The 23,664-nt window shown below is 34.4% G+C and overlaps 2 protein-coding genes and 1 long non-coding RNA gene across 3 annotated transcripts; all 3 read right to left on the reverse strand.

The window, feature by feature from the left end:
* Positions 1-7,713: 7,713 nt before the first annotated feature.
* Positions 7,714-12,107, reverse strand: LOC105952580 (uncharacterized). The gene is made up of 6 exons (XM_088813549.1): positions 11,743-12,107; positions 9,481-9,544; positions 9,328-9,390; positions 8,980-9,021; positions 8,820-8,876; positions 7,714-8,077 (listed from the first exon to the last, which is right to left on the reverse strand). Exons 1-6 carry the CDS (start codon positions 11,943-11,945, stop codon positions 7,985-7,987), a joined length of 522 nt encoding a protein of 173 aa, XP_088669675.1. The 5' UTR covers positions 11,946-12,107; the 3' UTR covers positions 7,714-7,984.
* A 2,175-nt stretch (positions 12,108-14,282) lies between these two features.
* On the reverse strand, positions 14,283-17,739 carry LOC105952551 (putative pectinesterase/pectinesterase inhibitor 58). The gene is made up of 2 exons (XM_012976114.2): positions 16,538-17,739; positions 14,283-16,425 (listed from the first exon to the last, which is right to left on the reverse strand). Exons 1-2 carry the CDS (start codon positions 17,541-17,543, stop codon positions 14,444-14,446), a joined length of 2,988 nt encoding a protein of 995 aa, XP_012831568.2. The 5' UTR covers positions 17,544-17,739; the 3' UTR covers positions 14,283-14,443.
* Positions 17,740-21,329: 3,590 nt separating this feature from the next.
* On the reverse strand, positions 21,330-23,165 carry LOC148765351 (uncharacterized). Its single transcript, XR_016029730.1, has 3 exons — positions 22,008-23,165; positions 21,775-21,904; positions 21,330-21,453 (listed from the first exon to the last, which is right to left on the reverse strand). It is a non-coding gene; the product is annotated as an uncharacterized LOC148765351 (long non-coding RNA).
* Between the last annotated feature and the right edge of the window lie 499 nt (positions 23,166-23,664).

Raw genomic sequence — 23,664 nt, forward strand, 5'->3', positions numbered from 1 at the left:
TTTAATTAAAAGAAGGACACCCAATTTTTTCGTCTTGCAAATAAGTCCACCATATTCAAATTTATTCGAAAATAAGAAAAACACTTTCATATATACTAAAATAACCCCAACTCCTTGACACCCAAATTCAACCACAATTTCATGATCTACAACCCAATTTAGTTCAATATCATAAATTATTCAATTTTTGACCCTTATTCAAATTTTGACAGCCACCGCCGGTCTCTAGCAATGACTTTTTTTTTTTTTGTTAAACTTCTTTTTTTCTGATTTTTTTGCCGACACATCAACCATGGTTGATCGCGGTCTCAGGCGTTGACCTTTTTTTTTAAACCCTTTATTTTTCTTATAAAAATTAATTTCATTAATATTAATGTCTCGGAGACAATAATATTACTTTATGAGACAGTAATTTAACTGTCTTAATTAATTTTATCGTCTTGCCCTGCAATTTTGCTGTCTTCGACCGTAATATTACTGTCTCCGATCGTAATATTACTGTCTCATGCAATAATATTACTATTTGGGACAACAATATTAGTAGTATTACTTCCCGGAACAGTAATATTACTGTTTTGGCATTCAATATTACTGTCTAAGACAATAATTTTATTGTTAACACAGTAATGTAGAGAGAGAAAAATAAAGTCAAAAGTCAACGGCGAGACTGCCGGAAAAAAAATTCATAAAAGAAAAGTCAACGTTGAAATCTGGCAGGAAAAAAAAATCATAAAAAAATTATTTTCTAAAAAAATATATTTTCAAAAAATTGTGAAAATGTGGGTTAATGTGATTTATTTGTTCAGATCCGAGGTCAATGTACAATATTGATAAAGTTAGAGTATAATGGATGAAACTGATGAAAATTATATTATGAAAAGGTATTTTAGATAAAAGACATGGGGATATTACTTATTTGCGAGACTATTTTTTTTCTGGACCTATGTGCATTTAAATATCTTGTCCTGAATCTACAGTTAAACCTCTATAAATTAATACAGTGGGACCATCAAAATTTCATTAATTTAGCAAAATATTAACTTATCGATAAATTAATAATTATTAATTTATACATTAATTAATACTTATTAATTTATGAAATTACTTTTATTATTATTTTCAATAAATATATATTTTTTAAATTTTTTTACGTATATATTATTCATAGTACTATTAGTTCAATGCACTATAGAGCTCGTTTCACGAGTGGAAGCTCTTAAAAACATCAATGATATAGAATGATTTTATGTTGAGTTATGAGAAAACTATACCGAAAGTTCTAACCACGTTAAGAAGAGTGAGGGACGAGCAGGCCCGTTCCTAGGATTTCGGGGGCCCAAGGCGAGCTTTGTAGACATTGTTGAAATGGGGCCCCCTAGTTGGGGCAACAATTTTTTTTTTTCCGGAAATAATATGACGGGGTAGGTAAATTTTTTGGGGGTTCGGGGGCATCGCCCCTGATTTTTTCTAGAGGTAATCGTGAAAACATGCCAAATTTTAGTAAAAATATCTATAGGATTTTAAACATAAAATTTTTTATTAAACATAAAATAAACCTAATAAATTTATAAAAGAGTGTGAACTAATTAAACAAAACAATAATGGGGGCAAAAAAATTATATTTATAAAATTTTATTGAAAAATACTTTTTTTAATCTTGGTATGCCCCTCACTCATAGTATATTTGATTCACAGTAAAATTTAGAATTTGCTTAAAACTATTAACTAACATTTATATTAAAATAAGTGCATACTATATTTTATGGGACAATATATTAAGATGAAACAAAACTATAAAAAATTAAAACATCTAAGAAACAAATAAATTAGGCAAAATTAATATATGTTAGTTAGCATTTCAAATAATATAGTTATGACTACATGTACTACTCTAAAAAAAAAGTAACATAAACAAAAAGAAAGATTAATCTTTTACTATGAAAATTTTGATTTGAATTCTTAATTTATATTACATAATATTTAAAAAAATAAGTGTAAATTATTTATATGGTTATAATTTCTTTTAACAAGGGCCCTTAAATATATATTATCAACAAATACTAATATATATGCACTATTTTTTTAGAATTGGGGGCCCCTAAAATTTGTAAAAAATCGGGGGCCCTAGGCGACCCGCCTTGGTCGTCTTCCCTCATAACCGGGCCTGGGGACGAGATTGTTGGTAATGTGAATTTCAACAGAAACAAGCGACAATTCAATTATATATTATTAAGCTTTCATAGATCTACAAATAATGAATTGTACCATGTAATTTAAGAATTATTTTTATGCAATATTAATTTATATATTATATGGGGTTTCTTAAAATTTTTGAATGTGTATTATCTTATAAATTTAGCGAATTATTAATTTAGCACATTGTCCCTGAGTCGGAACTAAAAAAATTTATTATTTAAGCGAGATTATTAATTTATTGAGATTCTACTTTATTTACTATTTGCCCAACCTAGTTATAGAGAGACGGTATGGTGAGGGCAGTAATTAATGAGATAGATGAGAGTTGGAAGTGCCATTATATTTCATTATTATGTGTGTGTGTATATTTAGATATTTGTCAGCTGGCATCTGCTATCTACTCAATAATAATGAATGCTTCTTCATGGGGCTACATTAATTTGACATCAGTCAAACACGCGCGTAGGGTTGGTTGTAATTTGTGATATGAATGGGGCCTTGTTGGAAATCTAATATATTTGTGTCATTCGCACAGCACCGGGGCTACTAGATATGTTTTTTTTTTCTTTAATACAAAAAATGAATATGCATGTGGGGATCGGATAAGTTAGATTCAATTGTTGACCTCATCTATGAGATAGAGTTAGGAGGATCGTCTTCATAACATCTTTAGTGATGGGACATAAATGTTTGATAAAATGGGGGTAGAGCTCGGTCCATGGGAAAGTTTTACTATGAATCAATTCATTCTTTAATTTTTATTTCAAAGAAACAAATTGAGGATTTGTTAACTTCAACGTTAGTTAATTAGATTTTTTTAGCCTCCGTTCGCTTAAAATTTACCTGAGGTGAAATATCCTCTAAATGACCATTCATTTTAAATAGATTAGATCTGAACCATTGAATGAAAAAGTGATTTTGGGTTTTCTAGAAAAATAATTAAAATAATAATTTGAGCAATTACGCATATGTCTTTCTCACTTAAAATTATTTATTATACTAAAATAAAATAGAGTAATATGGAATAGTCTGATGTGAGACGTGGGAGCGGTTCAAACAACTAATTCGGAGATGCCCGAATTACGGACTTCAAGAGTGGCGCCAGCTGCAAATATTCTACGATGAATTGCAAGATAACTCGAGGAATGTGCTCGACTCTGAAGCTGGAAGAATGTTCATGAGTTTGACCTATGACGAAGCATACGAATTTTTGGAGCGAATAGCTAGAAATAAATACATGCGGGCATCAGACCGGTCAAATAGCGGAGCCAATAAGACGGGAGGAATTTTAGAGTTAGACGGGGTCACAACAATCACTGCCCAATTAGAAAAGCTATCAAAGCAAGTAGCAACTTTGCAGACTCAGCAAGTCCATACAGTCCAAGGTCCCAACCAGTGCTTAGAAGAAACGGAGTCTCTAAATTACGTGAATGACACTAACCGACAACAGAGGAACCCGTACTCCAACACATATAATCCGGGATGGAAAGATCACCCCAACTTTGCATGGGGAGGAAATCAGTAAAGACAAAGACAAGCACCACCTCAAGGTCAACCGCCTAGTTATTCACGGCTAGCTCCCGGTTTCCAAAATCCTCCTCAAGCCCCACCTCAAGGTGGAGATCTCGCAAACATCTTAGCACAATTCATGACATCAACTCAAGCTTTCATCCGAAATTTGGAAGCACAGATGGGTCAATTTGCAACCCAGCTAAGCACGAGGCCGTTGGGAGCACCGCCGTCGAATACGGAAGATCCTTGAAATAAGAATCGGATCAACCCATTTATTAAGACTTTCTCCAAAAGGTAGGTGTTGAGTGTATATTTTAATAACCCATTTAATAACTCCATTGGAGTTGCTCTTATTAATGCATTATTATGTGTTATATTCATCCGATTAGTAATAGGTCAATTAATATAATAAAATTTATATTTCTTTTAATAACACTAGTACTTCACCTTCGATGCACGGGGTAAGTTTTTTCTCTTTTTTTTTGAGAAAAATGCACGGGGTAAGTTTAAAAACGTGAAAAATAATAATATGTAAACAATTATCTCTTTGTAACAAATATAGTTTAATAAAACAAAATGAAAGGAAGTAAAAAAGAAAAAAGATAAGCTTTATCTTTTATTTCAGAATTGTAACATATACATTGCAAACTTAAATATTACAAAGAAAACAAATGCGAAAAATAAAACGTGATATGGAAATTAAGTGAAATCATTTAAAATATATAGTACACCTATTTCATGGAATGCAATCTACTATACAATACGAATCAATCTACTATACAATGTGAATCTTACGCCAAATAACTGACTTAACAATAAATACGGTAGCAGAGAAGTAACGCATTAGAAATTTAAATTACTGGCAAGTTTGTCATTTACAACGTCAAACAATACAACCCAAAACAGATAACATGTATACGTCACTACCCTATCAGCGTAAAAGTACAACTTATAAATAATGCATCAACAAACATGAAAAAACTCTAGGCGAAATATTAGTGCTGTTATAAGTTAAAACCAAATCGGACATCAAACTGGCCAACCAATTGGGTCACATTTAGATGGGTTCAACCGGCTCAACTCAAGTTTTTTAACTTTGGGTAAATTACAAACACCCCTCTGAGGTATGGTTATATTACAAAACTCCTCTTGTTTGGATAATTACAACCACCCCTCAACTCCTCAAATTTAGTAGAATCTTCGAGATTATATAGAATATTATCACTTTTGTATCCGTTTTATCCCATTCGAACTCTTCATTATGAAGCAAGATGATCATAATATGTATTTTTTTATGAAACTTTATTTTTCCACAAAACGCGTATAAACTAGAGCACATTCCACGGAATCTAAATGATTAACTTGAATTTGGCAACATAAGAGTAGAGGTGTAAGAAAAAATCATAGTTGATGGATAGATGATATTATCCAAACAAGAGGGGGTTTTGTAATTTGACCATACCTCAGGGGGCTGTTTGTAATTTACCCTTTAACTTTTCATATTTTAATTATTTATATATAATTTTAAGTTAATTATTTAATAAATTACAATCATGAAAAGATAATTTACTTTTTCAAAAAAAAAAAAAAAAAGATAATAATTTACTCTTGTTAAACACCAAATTTAAAATTGTAATTCAATTATTTTATTCTACCATAAAAAAATTAACCACACCATACACACCCACCAACCCCAATAACAGTGACAAACCCTCAGCCGGCCCTAAGCTCCGGCCTTTCGACATCAGCCTGCGTTTTTTTTAAATCGTAGAACTGGGGTTTTGCGGTTTTCAAAATTTCTGGTCGAACCGGGCAGGTTTTTTGATTCTTGACAACTGACTCCAATATTCATTTTCACGGTTTTGGACGATGAACTGGACCGGACCCAGCACCGGTTCCCGGTTAGACCAGTTTTAACAACATTGATGAGATCAATTCCACCTTAATGTTGTATTCCAATCATTATTGTCCCGTGCCACTTTCTAAATTCTTTTAGGTATTACACAACTCTCATTGCGTATTTATTTTTACTTTACAACATCCTATAACTTACTCCCAATAAAATAATCCTTATAAATCCTCTTCAAAACAAATCAAAAAATGACTCCAATTTAAATATGTAACAATCAACTAAGTTATATAGATTTCCATCAAAAAACAAAATAAGTCAAACAATAGAAAATATTAAAATAACAGAGAAATGATTTAAAATGTATATGTACAACTCAAATAACTCCGCTACCAGAGTGCAAACATTCACGGAACAGAGGAAAACGTTAGTTCTTTGTTTAAAATAAACAAAAAATAAATACACACCCACACAGAATTTTGATGAAAACATAAGCAGGATGTAAAGGGCAAAAAAAAAAAAAAGAAGAATGAATGAAATAAAAAGAGGAAAAAATGTCATCCAATAACATTGAAGCGCAACTCCATAAATTAGAGAATTAGGTGAAGGCTTAAGCAGAGAGGATGAAACACATATTGATTTGTGCACAAATAAAATCCCGGGAATCATTCTAATATAGGATTCCTGAGAAGAACTATGTGCCTTTCTCCATTCATCAAATTAAATAAATCCATAAACAAAAACAACATCAAATAAAATCGTTACTCATTGAAACCAACCAGTTGGCTGCCATGGCAAAACAGCGAGAAAACCCTAATTCAGAATCCATAACAATTGTGCATTTTATAGAGCGAGACCAGCAGTACCCTAGTGACCATAAAATACTTTATTTACTATTTTACCCTTGGGTTTTTCCCTCATCCTTCGCCATTATTTACTCTTGGGCCTGGCCCATTATTTATATTTCATATTATGTTAAATTTGCTTAATTTGGGTTCTATTTCATTTTTCGTCCAATTTAAGCACATTTTAACTATATATATATATATATATATATATATATATATATATATATATATATATATATATATATACACATTTAGGTAATTAATTTTTTTTTAAATGATATATACTTGATACATTTGTTGAATATGGATGGCAAAAGAATCCGACCAACTAGCTATACGAGGGTATATAATATTTATATATCTTATATATAAAAGAAAAAAACGTTTGCCAACCCTAAAAATCCTAATGGTATTTAGGTAATTATTTATTTTTAATATCTTTTCTATATTAATTTCTAACTATAATTTTTAATAATTATCAAAATTAAAAACTAAATCGTGAAGAATCCTACAATAATGGTACATCTCATATTATTTATTTTTAATATTTTTTTCTCTACTAATTTTCTAACCATAATTTCAACAATTATCAATCTCATATTAGTGTACTATATTTTATTATATATTAAATTGATTATTCCTTTTCACTTTTGAAATAATATCCCATGCATTGCACGGGGGAAAATGCTAGTTTATATATAAAAGAAAGAAACGCTAGGCTAACCTAAAATACCCCAATGATATATTTATAAAAGTAATTAATATATATAGGGGTTTTTTGCGCATAGGTCTCTAACCAAACATCTTTATGAAACCACTAGCATTAGACAACTAAAGAAGGATCAAAAGTTTGCGGTAGCGGGAGAAACATGGTCGATGAGGTAAATGTTAGAATAATTATTTTGTATTATTTAAATATTTGCATAAATGTATTATTTTTTAATTTCTAGTTGTAGTATACATTGCCATTGTCTATTTATCGAAACAATACTGGGAAATCTTTCAACTTGCAACGCTCTTGGAAATTGGTAAGGAATGGATGATATTAAATGCGCAAAAAGATATGGAAAACGAAAATGAAACAGAGCCATTTCCTACACATTCCACATTTCCACCATGTCAACCAATGAATTCCCCACCAGGTTATTCTGCACCAACTTATGTTTTACGGTATGAGCAACCAAGATCAACCTGGAAAGAGACCCATTTGGATCCAAAAAAGCCCGTAAAGGCAAAGGAAAGAGACCCATGGATCGTCAAACAGTCGGAGCTCATGTACTAAACGGACTATTGAACAAAACTAACGCATAATAATCAATTGAACCACATATATTCCAAAAAACTATGTTCCTATTTGAATATCTGGACAAACCAAGATTCCACAGGGGAATTTCCTCAACCAGGATATCATATCACAGAAATACACCACCCTAAACTTGCATATATCAAACCTGAAGATTTACCAAAACCCAACAAGTATAGTGTTCTCATGAGACAGTATTAATGGACAATTCCAGGAAAATAACCTTGAATATTACATCATCGATTGTAATGAACTGGCATTGCTGTCCCGATAACCTTAATCGTAACTAGAATTCAAAAACTTCAACAGTTCATTTCGATTGTTCTCCGCCAACTTGTCCTCCTTTGTTTTGTCAACCTTCAACAATATCTAGACAGAGAGAGAGAGAAAAAAAACACCATATCATACTTGCGCCCATGTATAATAGCAATAAAATGTACTGTGATAGTAGCTGCTTCATTCAGAACATGGAGACTAGTGAATTGTCTTTTTTCACTATTTATAGTCAGCCCCTAAATACTAACTACTATTCCATTATGTGTTAACCAAAGTAATTCAGACAGGCTTCTACTTTATTCTTTTTGTAGGATTACACTTTATAAAATACTGAAAAGAAACCCTCAAACTTCAACCACTAGAAAACCCAATCAACCCTTGTTTTGATATGACTATTTTACCCTCTGCCAGAACAAAAGTTATATCACCCTCCATCAACTAAATTACAATTACAATTTTCCATCTTTTTAATTTTACAGTATGACCCAGCGCTTCTTCATCCAAGAAAGTAATGAGAAAATTTTAAGAATACAAAAAGATAAATAAATAATTGAATAGAAATTCCAACCATAGGGAAAGAAAGCCGAGTCTTCAAAACCAACATTCGGTTTTATAATACCATATGCGTAGGTCTGGACCTATATTCAGATCATTATTTCTCTTAGTTGTAACTTTTAAAGATTATAACTTGATGGGGTGCAGGGTTCTATTGGGAAAAACACCATGAGATTAAGTTAAATCGGTGTCTGTTAAATCTAGTTGAAAGTAAACTAACACATATTACAGTTTAATACATATATAGGCCATTATATGCAAAATGAGGGGTAATACGGACCTTTTTCCCAGAGACAGCACTTCGACGAGCAACATCATCTTTGTCCCGTCCCAAGAACTGGATCAGATATATTATAAATTAGCAAAAAAACATAGCTCAATAAAGTCCACTAAATTATCGGTTACAATACTTTTCATATTTTAGTCAGAACGAAATTTACCTTTGAAAGCTGCACAGGACCACTACTCTCTTCCTGCTGCTTCTGTATATGTCTCACATTGGCAGGACAAAACCAAGACCGAAACATCCAGGCAACCATGACATCATTTTACAGGCACCAGCTCCAATTTCGAAGAGCCATTCATAAAAAAAGTCGAAAGTACTATAAGAACCTCATCTTAAACCAAAAATATGCATCGACGTGAAAAATTTACTAAAACAGCTTTAAGAACAATTCATGGCTTTAAAGTTCAAATAAAATTATGTTTCAACAAAAATCTCGACCATAAATTAAAGATGCAGCGAGCAAACAAAAACTGATAAGGCTAGAAAGACAATATATCCGTACCTCTTTAGGTTTTTGTTTATGCCGCCTATGGCTATGACTTTTTCGTTTCTCCTTATCTTTGCTCTGAAATGCAAAAGACCAGTAAATCTCTAATAAGATGCGAGACCAAGATATATTAAGCAACAAAATCAGCGAAAAAATTCAAATGACTACCTTCTTTGATTTATCATTCCGTTTATGCCTCTTTGAAGATACTTGATGTTCACTGTCAGAAGAACTGAAAGACAAAAACGGAATTGAAACTAAATTTAAATTTAATAGACAAGTACTCCGGCAATCAGGTCCATCTCATAGCCGCATTATAACAAACAGATATCAGGTTTGAGTATTCTTTGAACGTACAGAGATAAACATCATTCACGATTTCACGTCATTCTTTATGCAGACAAAACGGTCATTCCACAAATACATAGCAATTTGTTTGCTACGAACAATATGTATATATATATATAATGAGATCACATACAATTTAAAGGGGATCCAATTAAAATTTCCGTACTAGTTCACATGCTCTGTTACAGTCATTCTACATTTCTGCATTGCTAACAAGAATACAGTTTGCTTTTAAGTGCTTGGCCTACTCATATCACATGCTTTTTGGATAAATCATGAAAGGTCCGTGTTACATTTGAAAAGGTCCATGTTAAATTTGAATCGTTACCATTAACTCTACATCTGATATATGTAAAAGACAATCTAAGAGCTTTCGGTGTATGGTTATATATCGGAATTAACCCTTTTTTTTGTCCTCTGTGTTCATTTCTCTCTCCCCTATCCCTATTCTCTTTTTCACAAGAAAGTAACGCCCCCATCGCAGCACATACATCCCCACCCCACCCCACCCCCCCGCACCCCAAACGAGATGGAAAAAGAGCACTCTCCTAATCAAGTTTCACTGCATGACAATCGATCACAAAGCCCAGAATCCGCCTCTGACCAAATACCTAAATAATTGTTACCGTAGTATATATTTCAATACTAGCTTTTTATGTTACCAAATTCTACTTCACGGCAACTAATATTGCAAAAGTTCAGACTACTTTTAAAACTCAAACATATGTCAAAAAATACAAGCCCACTATAGTATATTTTTACATTCATACTGGACCGAGGGGCAACATAATAAACATCTAAATGACATTTCACCGAAATAAAAAATATTCCCATAACATGATCTGCGTAAGGTAGATTATCAAGAAGTCAATAACAACAATCGTTCTTTGTTAAATTTCAAAGAAAAGAGTCTTTTTTGTCATTAAGAGAAGGGGTGCCAGTGTGACTTATCTTTTCAATTCCAAGACACACCTACATTAAGATTCATCAAATTACACTAAATAACAAAAGTTTGATTTCTGATTCGAGCTGCATAAAGATCACAACTTTAGGTTCCATCACAACAACCAGACATTATACATCTATAATGAGGATATAAGTAGAACTATCTAACCCAAATACCTAAAAATTACTTTATGTCCACAGATGTTAGGAGAACATCTATATTCATGTATGCTAAACAACAAGCACAATAACACCCTAATAGCAAAAAAAAATATAGCTAAACATGAAACAATATCCGACGAATTCACACTCCTTTTAGCACAAGATAAAAGTAGAACGAGGAGGTGTTCTGTTCCATCGAAGACAGTATTTTGGCTAGGGCATATGATAAAACACCTAAAACAAGCTTTGTGTTGTAATAAAAGCATGAAACGACAGCCAGCTTGCCTCTCAATATTTTAAGCCAGCGTTGATTACAGAAGATTCATCAAATTCACTTTGATCGTTTCATTATCAGCTAAACACCATAACGTTTGATAAAAAAATAAGCTACCTAGATAATATTATACAAATCATAAATTCAGTACGATTGGCTAAATATCACTTCCACTAAAAACTAGATCTTTCAAAGCTCAAACTTCTCCTTGTAGTCTTTAGTCTAAAGCAGTGTTTGGGAGAAGTATTTTATTGAAATTGTTTAGAGAAGAAAGAAGGTAAGTCTGCTCCAAGCTTGATTACTTTCACAGAGACGAGAATCAATCAGAATCCGATTTCTTTTGTTTTTTTTTTACATTATTTTTGGGAAAATTCAATAAGAATCCAGAAATAATTTTTAATAATTAGCTAATTCTTAGTTCAGCGCAACCAAACAGGAAAATCGACTGAAAAGATTAAAGTTAATAAAAGATAAGACTTGGTCTAAACTTTTGAGTATTAACTTCGACCTTAAATTATTGATAAACAGCATTAAATCAGCAAAATTGCAGAATCATAAGCAAAAGCATCAAGTAGAGGAATTCAGGTTTAATTCAATGAAAGAATAACGTAAAAAAAAAGCTCCAAAATCGAGATCCATAAAACAAGGAGATCCAATTCAAAAAAAAAATCCTGATAAATCGGTTCAATGTGTTTGTTTACCTGTAATCTTCGGAGGAGGAGGTGTAGCCTTCAGAGGAAGACGCCGAATGATGCTTACGGCGGCGCTTTGTGTGGGAGCGGCTCTTTTTGCTGACTCTGAGAGGATCTTTGTCTGTTTTGTGACGGCGATGGCGGCGGCGGCGGCGGCGAGATACGTCGGAGGAAGAAGACGACGTCGTAGGGGACGACGAAGAGGCTGCCATTTAAATTGCTAGGTTCTTCTTTTTCCGAAGAAACTTATTAGGTTGCGTTAATTTTATTTGAATACCAATTCATAGCTCGAGTCGTTTTCACTTTTAGGGCTCTTTTGCTTGGGGTGATGGGTTGGGATTAAAGTTTGTTTTGGGTGATGTGGGTAATGGATTTAATTTTGGGGTATTTGTTATAGATCTGTTTATATTATAATTTATGTATAAATTCAAGTTAAAATCTTCGTATTTTAATAAATTAATAATATTTATTATGTTAAAAATAAGCGTAGTCAAATCAAAAATAATACCCTAGTCAAATTAAAAATACCCTTAGTCAAATCAAAATTTTTGACATAATATTTAGTATGTCAAAAATACCCTTAAAACAAATTCTCAAACATCTTCCTTGCAAATATTAACAAAAAAAATTAAATAAATTAGTTAAAAAAAAATATAATATTTATTGTACAAACTCATATTCTTAAAACGACACTACCTTCGCGCCACCGTCTATCGTGAACTGCAAATAGTAAACTGACGCCAATGACTCCATGAACTGCAAATTGCAAATAGCAAATGACGCACTCCGTAAACAGCAAATAGCAAACTGAATGTTAGAATTTGTATTATTGAATTGCAAACAGTAAAATACCAATCATTCACCCAGAAAACAGATTACTAGAAAAAAATCCAGAATTTGCATTATTGAGTGCAAAAAAAAAAGATTACCAATGACTTCTCCAAATACAAACATCAAACTGAAGAAAAAATACAAAACGAGAAACAATATGTAACATGAAATTGCAAAATAAAAAATGAAAACAACTAATGAAAAAAAACCGAGGTACTCACCTCAAATCCCTTGCCGCCAGTCCTAACTTCGTCACAAATCATAGAGCCGCCACCGCCCTAAGAGCATCTCCGACCGATCTCACCATTTTTTCACCAAATCTCATTTATGGTGTTGAAAATATGGGTTCATCTCCCACCGGTAGCACACCCTTTTACTCTTCCACCATTTTGTGGAACAATGGTGTTTTTGGTCTCCAATGGGTTTCACCAAAATTTGGACAATATTTCACCATTTCACCACTTATAGAAAATGGGATTTAGTTTGGTCTCCCATGACATTTCACCATATATGCCCCAAAAATATAAATTTAATGTTAATCGTAATTTTATAATATTTTATTTCCTAAATATTAATTATAGATCCAATGCTAAGTAATAAATTTTCTTAACTATATAATTTAAAAATCATGTTATCAATTTAAAAAAATTGTCTAAACATGAAATAACATGAACTCAAATAACATGAACTCAATTTTATATCCTGGAATCTCCTAACGACAACAACTATGACAACAGAGACTATTAAGTACGGCATGAGAATTTAAATACGCAAATCATGATGATTTAAATTTATATAATTTGTGTTATTGTTTATCATGTTTTGTTATCATGTTATGTTGTTTGTTATCTTTGACAATCATCTCCTATTTAATTCATTTAAAGGGTACTTATATAGGAATTTTGGAACATCCCTCCAAAACATAGGAAATTACAATTTTGAATGACTTATCATCTTCTAATTCTAGAAAATAAATAAACTTGACCTTGACTAATGAAATACATAGAATATAACCTAATTAATTGATAAAAAGATTAATAATTCGAAATTAGACTAATAAAATAAATAAAACACTTATAAATACCAAAAGACACAAAGCTGTCAATTTTCGCGAGTGCAGCTGGCAGGCTCTAGAAAACTGAACATAACTTCTTCTTCTGATCTTAGTTTTGTAAACCGTTTTATGTGTTGGAAACTAGACTTCTAGAGCTTTCTAACCATATATAGCAATAAATTTAATTCTTCTGTAATCTAAACTGGTGATTTTTCAAAGTTAACTGATCTGCAAACACCAGTTATGCATGCATCAGAGTGTGTCGGAAAAAGTAATATGCTAAAACACAGTTCATTGTGTATAATTTGATAAAAAGTGACAAATTTTAGAATAGCTATTAGAGTTGCTCTTATAAGATCTTAAATAAAAAGGTGGGCTAGATGTACTTATTAAAAATAATTTTATTTACTCTCCAACAATTTATTATTTTAAAAAAATAAGATCTTGTTCTAAAAAATTACCAAACATTTTTGAAGAGCTTATAAGCTATTTAACATCTCATAAGTTTTTTTTAACATCATATAAGCTTAGCCAAACATCCTCTCAATCCTTCAAAATTGCTTCATCTTTAATCTGCAAAATATGGATTAGATATATACTAATTTTTATTTGTTATTTTGTATCTTATATAGTCATGCACATAAATATAATCAACACAAACACTATAAACAAAGAATCATTAGTGCATTGAAGGAAAAAAAAAAAAAAAAAAAAAAGGAATGTACAAACTTAATAGATTATAACTGGAAGTGAATACAAATCCTTAACTTACACTTTGAAAAAAAAAAATTATATTGCTTCTAGTTTGTAATGTAGGATGGCTAGTTATAAGCTATTTGAGGGAGCTTCGGCCTTTGAATTAGATGATAATGGACTAACAGCCGCATCTGACTGAGAAACCGAAGTTGCGGTGGCAGTCGGGGAAGCAGCTGCATCATCATTTGCCTGAGGAGCCGAAGCTGACGTGGCAGTTGGTGGAGATGGTGGTGAAGCAGCTATGTCGTTTGACTGAGGAACCGAAGCTGATGTGGCAGTAACTGGAGCAGGCGGAGAAGCAGCTGCATCATTTGACTGAGGAACCGAAGCTGACGTGGCAGTAACAGGAGCAGGCGGAGAAGCAGCTACATCATTTGTCGGAGGAACCGAAGCTGACGTGGCAGTAGGTGGAGAAGCAGCTGCATCATTTGAGGGAGGAACCGCAGCTGACGTGGCAGTAGGTGGAGAAGCAGCTGCGTCATTTGACGGGGGAACCGAAGCTGACGTGGCTGTAGGTGGAGAAGCAGCTGCATCATTTGACTGAGGAGCTGATGCTGATGTGGCGGTAGGTGGAGAGGCTGCTGCATCATTTGACGGGGGAACTGATGCTGACGTGGTGGTAGGTGGAGTGGCGGCTGCATCATTTGACTGAGGAGCCGAAGCTGATGTGGCTGTAGGCGGAGAGGCGGCTGCATCATTCGACTGAGGAACCGATGCTGATGTGGCGGTAGGCGGAGAGGCAGCTTCATTAGACTGTGGGATCGAATCCGAACTGCTCATGGGAGAGATAGTTGGAGAATTTGATTCGTCTACAATCGACTGAGGAATCGAGATAGGAGAGGCAGCACCGGTAGAAGAGAGAGGTGAAGAAGCATCTACGTTGTTTGACTGACCAGGTGCAAATGCAGATGCATCAAAATCCAGCTGAGAATTCGAGCCCGATTGAGGAGCAGCTGCATCGGCATTTGTATCTGGAATCGAAGTTGAACTGCCAGTAGGCGATGAACTCGGAGGACTTGTTATCTCTGACTCGGGAATCGAGATTGGTGGAGGAGGTGAAACTGGAGTTGGTGGAGGAGGTGAAACTGGAACTGGTGGTGGAGTAGCTATCTGTATTATCTCCGTAACCGGCTGTGGAATTAAAAGCGGTTCGGCAACCGGCATTGGATTGACGGTCCCACCGGAACTAGGTGGGGTAGTGGACGAAGAGTCGGAATTATTTTCTTTTTCTTTTTCCTTTTCCTTACTCGATTCAATAGCAGCAGTTAACAAAGTCTTGTCAATCTTTTTACCCAAATCTTTATTTTCTTCGGGCACCACGGGTGAGTACTTAACGTTCGGATCTTCTTTCGGCACAGGAAAGATGAACCCGGCCGCATACGGAACCTGAGTCGGGGGTATCCAACGATTACCGTCAAGGAATTCACCGGGCGTGAAACGCTGGACACGGCTCGGTGGCAGTTCCTTGACACCTGGCCACTTAACTCGTTTCATTTTCGGAGCGGCGGGTCCCCTGTTGTTGAACTCCGTGTAGAAGAGGGTTTCGAGTGCGAACGTCTCGTTCCATTTCATCCATCCGTCGGGCTGGATAAAGTCGTCCAAAAAGGACTCCATGATAATCGTCCTGGAGTATTCTTTCCACGGCCTGCCTAGGTACGATAGGATTTTGTGCCGAACGGGATATAACTCTGGATCAGCTACGAAACTACAGTTTTGGATGACGATTCCCGTCGGCTGACGAACGTCCTTTCTACCTTGTGCGGTGACGATGCATTGCTGGTTGTCCATTGGCTTCCGGACCACTAGGGTGCAGCCTTGGAAAACGGCTGCGCTGTCTCCGAAAATAAAGTCGACAGTGCCTGAGATCACGCAGTCCTTATAGAATTGGCGGTACGTATGCACGTAGAGTGTGTCTTGGTATCCATCCATATGACAGTTGTAGAATATCGATTTGTCGGCACTAACACGCAACGCCACCGCTTGGTGCTTCGCCGCGCCTGCAGAATTTTCGAAGCCGATTTCCTTGGCTATGAAGTCATCTCCTTGCACAGCTGCAACAAGAAGACAATGAATCTCGATTAAATAATATTTTTTTTCCCGTACTAATATTTCACTAAATTAATCTAATTAATTATTAATTTATAGAGGTTTAAGTGTACATACCAACGGTTGCTGTCTGATAGGTGCCGGTTCCATCGATGAAGTTCAAATGTCCGGTGATTCTCGTCTTGGTTGGTCCATCGCCCACCATCATCAAATGTGTTAAGCTACTATTAATCTGCACCTTCTCTTCGTAAACACCCTCTTTGATGTACAGCACGAACGTCTTGTTGCTCTTCTTAGGGATGTCTTTGAGAGCTTCGTTTATCGTCCGGTACTTTCCACTCCCATCCTTAGCAACAACGAGGTCCGGTTTTAACTCCTTAGGCGAAGCGGTGAGGAGTTTACGCTTATTGAAATCCGCCCAATCGGGAAGTTCTCCGCCATGTCCGATGACCGGAAGAAGATATTCTTCCGATAAGAGACGACGACGACCACTGAAGCTCTGCATTCCCATAGCTTCGAGAAACGTTGAAATCTCCGCCACCATAGCAAGGGCGTTGCTCGTCAATTCCATCGATATTTTAAGGGCATCTTTCATCTTCTGACCAGATTCTCCGGGCACGTCCTCGAATCCGTCGAGGCACGTTTCTTGATGTGTGATCGCCCCACTTAGCCAAATCTTCAAGTCCAATAAAATGTCATCGACGTTTATAATATCGAAATTGCTAAACTTTGCGAACGATCTCTGGAGATCGTTTATGGCGCGGTTTGCGAGGTCTTGGCAAACTTGGAGAGCCGATTTTGCCATTGGGTCCGTCTCGAGGTGTTGAAGCGTGGACGAATTCTCGGCGGCTTGATTGATGTAGTTGACGGCGGCTTGAAAGGCGACCTCGATTAGATCTTTAGGGTTGGTGCTGTTGTGTCCGGCTAAGCTGTTCATGCATGTTTGTTGGTAGTCGGTGGTTTCGCATATGCTCGATATTGCCTTTTGGGAGGAAGATACGTCGGGCACGGTATCTTCTTCGTCGTTTTCGGTGCCGCCAATCACGAGAGCTACCACCATAGCAACGAGGATTAACGAACATACCGAAACTATGGCGATCTTTTTTTTCTTGCGTTGGTCCATATTTTTATTATGTTTGTTTATTAATCAAATTAGTTGAATGAGGTGGAGATGGGCCGGAAGAGATGACTGACCCTCTCTCCTTGAAAGATATGAATAAGAAGAAGCAATGATGATGATATTTGCATCAACCGCTCTTCTAAATTGCAAGAAAATGTGAATTGTTTTTTGACTAAATTATGACAGGCAGTTATTTCTGGTATGGAATATGAGGCATTGAGGTGAATAAGGAAGTCCAAACGCTTCTTTTTCTTCTACGCAGTTGAAGGAATTCATTTGGACCCCAAAATATGATGGATTTCTACTTTTTTTTTTTTTTTTTTTTTTTTATAAAAATATTTTAATAATCATTTAAAAAAATTAAATATAGTGAATTCTTTTGCAGTGTAAATATAAAGATTTATAATTAATCTTATGGGTAAATATCGAGTGTATATTTTACATTCAATATATACCTTCTTACGAGGATTTTTGTATAATTTTATTGATTTTATGGTGCTTAATTCTTGGTTTCTTGTGTTTTGGGTACAATTTGAACGTTCGGGAGTTTTAAGGATGAAACGAGCGAAAAAAATGTCAAAAACGGGCAAAAACGGAAGAAAACAATTGGAAGCTGAAAATTGGTCGGGCACGGCCGCGTGAAAATAAGCCTATTTTTGGCACGACCGTGCCAACTGTAGAATTTGGGCAAAAAGTTTCGGGATTTGAGACGGCCGTGTGAGAATTGTACTGATTCTCGCGGGGCCGTGTGAAAACACGTTAGAAGCAATTTTGGACTTTTAATCACACAAGGAAACATAAATCTTCTACCAAGTTGGGACATCTATTTAAGGGCAAAGACCAAGCACGGATTAGAGACTTTTTTTCCAAAATCTTAGAGTAAGAGGAGCGAGAGAACGGATAATTGAAGACGAAGACTTGACGAATCTTCATCATAGTTCTTCTTTTACTTTTCTTTTTCTACTTTTAAGAATCTTCGTATTTTTATTATATTTTTCGTAGAGAACATGAGTAGCTAAACTTTTTAATATAGAATTTTATTAGAACCCTATGTGGTAATTCGAACCTATTTTTCTAATATTATGCAAGTTTAAATTCCATGATTATTTCTTCTATCTGATCTTATTTAGTGCATGAACCTAGCTAATTTATGTTGTTATGTGTTATTGTTATAATTGAATCGACAGGTAGTTAGTAATTAGAACAAGGATATAAGAACCTTCGAGTAGTTTTCACCGGATAAGTGTGTTAATTGCATGTATTATCGTAGACATACAGATATACCTTAGGTAACCGTTTACGAGACTTGTTATTTTATGCTTTATTCATAATTGGTTTGCATAGACATATGGTGAACCGTTTACGAATAATAGACACATAATACACGCGACAGCGGATTATGAGTAATTTAGTGTCTCGGGTTAATAATCAGGAATCATAACTTGCATAATAGATGTTTAATTAGGTGATGAATTATCACATAGGGGGAAGATAAAATTCTAGATCCGTTTTTATTGATATATTCTCGTGTTTATTTGCTTTTATAAATAGTTTAATTATTTAGTTGATTAAATTTGACAATCTTGCGTAAGCTGGATAAAAATGTTGTTAGAATTCGGTACTTAGGATTAGGTAATTTGAGTATTCCCAGTGGAATCGACATCCGATTCTCACGAGTCCGCCATTACTACTTATTTGCGATACATGCAATTGCGTGTTAGATATTTAGACCAACAGTAAACAACACAGAACCCCCTTGTATTAACGAAAACAAGCAATTCTCCCCGAGCGATGCACGGGAATACATATGAAGAAAATTTAAATATATGATAATTAATTTGTATTAGCAAATAAATTTACATCGATTTCTAATTTTCTGTAAAAGAGAGAGAGAAAAAAATTATAAATAAAAAACACATTATCCGAACATACTAGGATTTACAAATTTGATTTGCTATGAAAGTTATTATATAAACAAAAGTTGGAAAATAGAAGATAAAAAAAATAATAATAATTTATTTAAATTTTCTTACAAATATGCCATTTGGGTTTCTTAGGTTGACCTAGCGTTTTTACTTTTATATATAAGATCTGCACCAATGCCCCTAATATTTTTTTTTCTTGCTTAAAACTTCCTAGTGTTTCACTTTACTTTGCACGAAATTCCCTTTTCCGTTAAAGGTTAATGTCGTTAACTATAGATGAGATTTTATGCATTCTTTTCATAACGGAGGGGGATTTAGTGCATATTTTTTAAAATACAAGGGGATTGTACGCGAAATTAATTTATTCGTTTAAAGTTCATCTTATTTTCTTAAATTAATTCGAACACATTTATTCAGTTATGATATGAAAATAGTCCCGCAAGGGATGGCCTAGCGGTTGGAGCAAGTGAGCATGTACCAATTGACTCATGTTCGATTCTCCTTGCCAACGGTCGTTAGGTTGAGCTTGTCACACATGGTTAGCCTCGTGTGGTTTACATCTCCCTTATGGTTTGTAAGCTACTATACGAGAGTGTAGGTTTGCCCAATGCACCTATATGATTGGCTGCGGATTCCTTCATTACCAAAAAATATAATATGAAAAATATAAATTTAATGGGTGAGGTGAATGTTTTTTTTAAATAAATTTTATATGATATAATTTATTAATGTATTTAAAAATTTAATTTTTAAAAATATAAATTATTTAATTTGAATTATTATATATTTTTATAATTTATTCTAGATTAATTATTTGTGAATAGAACATAAATAATTTGAAAATTCGTTCCAACTTTCATCTCGAACATTATTTTTTTATTTTAAATAATTAGATGTATTCGACTTAATTTAAAAAAATAATTTGAAATTTAAATGAATAATTTAATTTTGCGTAGACCCTCTTGTGTTGCAAAACCATGCACCAAATCCCCCTATATTACAAAATTCTTGCATAAAATCCCCTTTATTGTTAACGGTGTTAACTATTAACAGCAATGAGAATTTCAGCCCGCATGGGTGTAGCTCAACTGGTTCCGGAGGTGGTAACACTAGGCCAAAACACGACACTGGCGACGAAAATTTGCGACGAAAATGACTCATTTGCGACGAAAATTGCATGTTTGCGACGCAAAATATTCGTCGCAATGATGGTCCAAAATCGTTGCTCTGTGTCTCGTCGCAAATACTGCGACGAAATTGTTTTCCGTCGCTCCGTATGCGACGAAACTGTTAAATCGTCGCAATATTTAGATTTTCCTAGAATATCCATTTTATTTTCTATTGCGACGATACATACTCTTTTCGTCGCAATATATTGCGACTTTAAAGTCATAATCGTCGCAAATAATTTAGATTTTTTGCGTCAAAATATTTGATTTCGTAGATACACTAAAGTCAATTTGCGACGATAGTGGATCCATAATTCGTCGCATATCTGTAGCTATTGCGTCGAAATATATTTGGTCCCAAAATAAATATTTTTTCTTTTGCGACGATTTCAATTTTTAGTCGCAACTGCAACTGCAACTGCTATTTTTTTTTCTTAAATCAGATTTCTTTTTTCTAATAAAAAAATAAATATGTACATCAATTGCAATAAATAAAATTAGCTATTACATCAAATACCAAAACACATTAAAATATAAGTCTTACATTAAAAGTAAATATTAAGGTAACACACAAATACGAATTCAAAAAATACATAAACTCAAAATAAAGTCGTACATAAGAAAAAGAAAAAAAATTATATCGCACACAAACATGAATCCAAGTAAGACATAAACAAGAATTAATCCTTGTTTTGCGCCCACACGTTTAATCCCAACTCCTTTACACTTCCCCAACACTCTTTCATAAACTAATGAGTTGGCCGTACTTTCGTCACTTCCACCAAGTCTACACTCTTCTTAAACTTTCTTCAATTCAGCCTAAACAACTTAAGTGCACAAGTTAAACCCAAATTTCGGCGGCATAACGACTAAAATACAAACATACAAAAAAAATACCCTTATCGATATACAATAACCAACATATCCAAAAAATACATAAATCCATATATATCAACTACTAATTCAACATATCAACACTGTGCTTGCATATCAACATATCAATGGACAATCAAGTAATAGATCGGAACTACGCCATAGATACATAAATTTTAAAATAAATCCCAACTTAACATTCAACAAAAAGAGCAAACATGGATAATTGAGATACTAAAATTGAAGTATTAAAAATATTGTGCTTACAGAAATAGCAAGTTGGTCGGGAGTAGCTGTCCCTGTAAACGGTTGTTCCATATCATCTCTTCACTAGTGGATGACCCCATTGCTTGTAATGAATCAATGCCCATATAGGCTTTCTTATATTTATCAACCACTGTAGGAGTTTTACTAAATTTGTTAAATTGTAATAATAAATTACAAAGTAATTAGACATTTTAAATCTTAAAGAAATAAAACTCATAGTTACAATGACTTACATGTTTATAGGACCAACTATTGATACTAGTTCGACCCCAATGATGGTCTGTTGCAGCTGCCTTTCGTGAATCCTTACGTTTACTAAATTTGGACTGTGAACATAGAGCACATTAATAGACTACTATATATACGAATATCCTCAGTTAATATTAAAAGTACAATTTACCTTCCATTTACCTCCAAGATTAGACATATAATGAAATTGCTCACATAATTCCTGCCCACATATCACCACTGATCCTTGATGAAAACTAATCAACTAACATATTTACAAAATTCTATATTAAGCTAATAACTCGGCAAAAATATTGATGCAATTTCTTAGATAACTAATAGGAAAGTCAAAATTCATGTACTGTTGGAGATTGAAATCAATGAAAATTAAAGACACATGCCAAGGTATAAGCGATTATGCCTTCCAGATTGTTCAAAATATTGTTTTTTTTAGAATATTAGACTCACATCACATTCACAACCATATACTGATACAATCATCTTCAATCAAATAAAAAACAAACAACAACAAACCCAATTCACTTAATGGAGATATTTACTGGAAAAGAATGGAGAAAAGCACTAACGTATATATTGTGGAGAGATATATGTGGGCGGCGGAATAGGGGCTGCTGAATCTCAACAACAGAGTGGGCATCGGAGTGTGGCGATGAAGAGACACCGCCGTATTGGGCTGCAGGGTAGGGGCTGCTGAAGTGAGACGACAGAGTGGGCGGCGGAGTGTGACGCCGCCTCAGTGGGCTGCGGCTGGAGCTCGACGGCGGAGTGGGCGGCAGAGTATCACGCTGCCGGAGTGGGCTGCGGGATAAGGGCTTATGAAACTCGACGGTGGTGTGGGCTGTGGAGTGTGACGCTGCCTGAGTGGGCTGCAACTGAAGCTCGACGACGGAGAGGGAGGCAGAGTGTGACGCTGCCGGAATCGGCTGCGTGATAGGGGCCGTTGAAGCTCGACGGGAGAATGGGTAGCGGTCGCCGGAGGGGCCACCGGATTTGTGCAGCAGTCAAGGAGACAAATTGAGAGGGAAAGACAGGACAAAGACGAAGAAAAAGAATTTGGAGGAGAATCGGCAATTTAGGGTTGAAAATTAAAAAAAATTGCCACGTTAACCTAAACATCGTCGCATTTAATTAGAAAAACAATAAATTATTGCGACGTTTTCTCAATCGTCGCACAAAAAGGCGGAATTTTTTCAGAAATTTGATTTTTGCCTACAAAAAAAGCGCGAAATTTTAATTTTCCAAATTTAATTGCAACTTTTAGATTATATTCGTGCGACGATTCTATGTTTTGTCGCAATTGTATTTTTTATTTATCTAAAATTTTGATTTTAATATGTGAGTGTTCATTTTCGACACAAGAATTTCTGAATTTGGAAGATATGCGACGTTATTGTCGAAATCGTCGCAAACTTATGCTTAATAAAATAAAATTTTAATCTTCTCTCTGCGGCGATTATCTAGTTTCGTCGCAATCGTGTCAAAAATTAATTTTACGGAGCAACTTGTGGCGTATTTCTAGTTTCGTCGCAATTATTTAATTTTATAAATGTTGAAATATTTTTTATTGCGTCGTTTTGATTATTTCGTCGCAACTGATGTATGTAATTTTTTTATTATTAACTGTTGCGACGATTTTTTATT

The sequence above is a fragment of the Erythranthe guttata genome, chromosome 14, assembly GCF_056151865.1.
Source record: "Erythranthe guttata isolate IM_541 chromosome 14, IM_541, whole genome shotgun sequence".
Classification (NCBI taxonomy): Eukaryota; Viridiplantae; Streptophyta; class Magnoliopsida; order Lamiales; family Phrymaceae; genus Erythranthe; species Erythranthe guttata.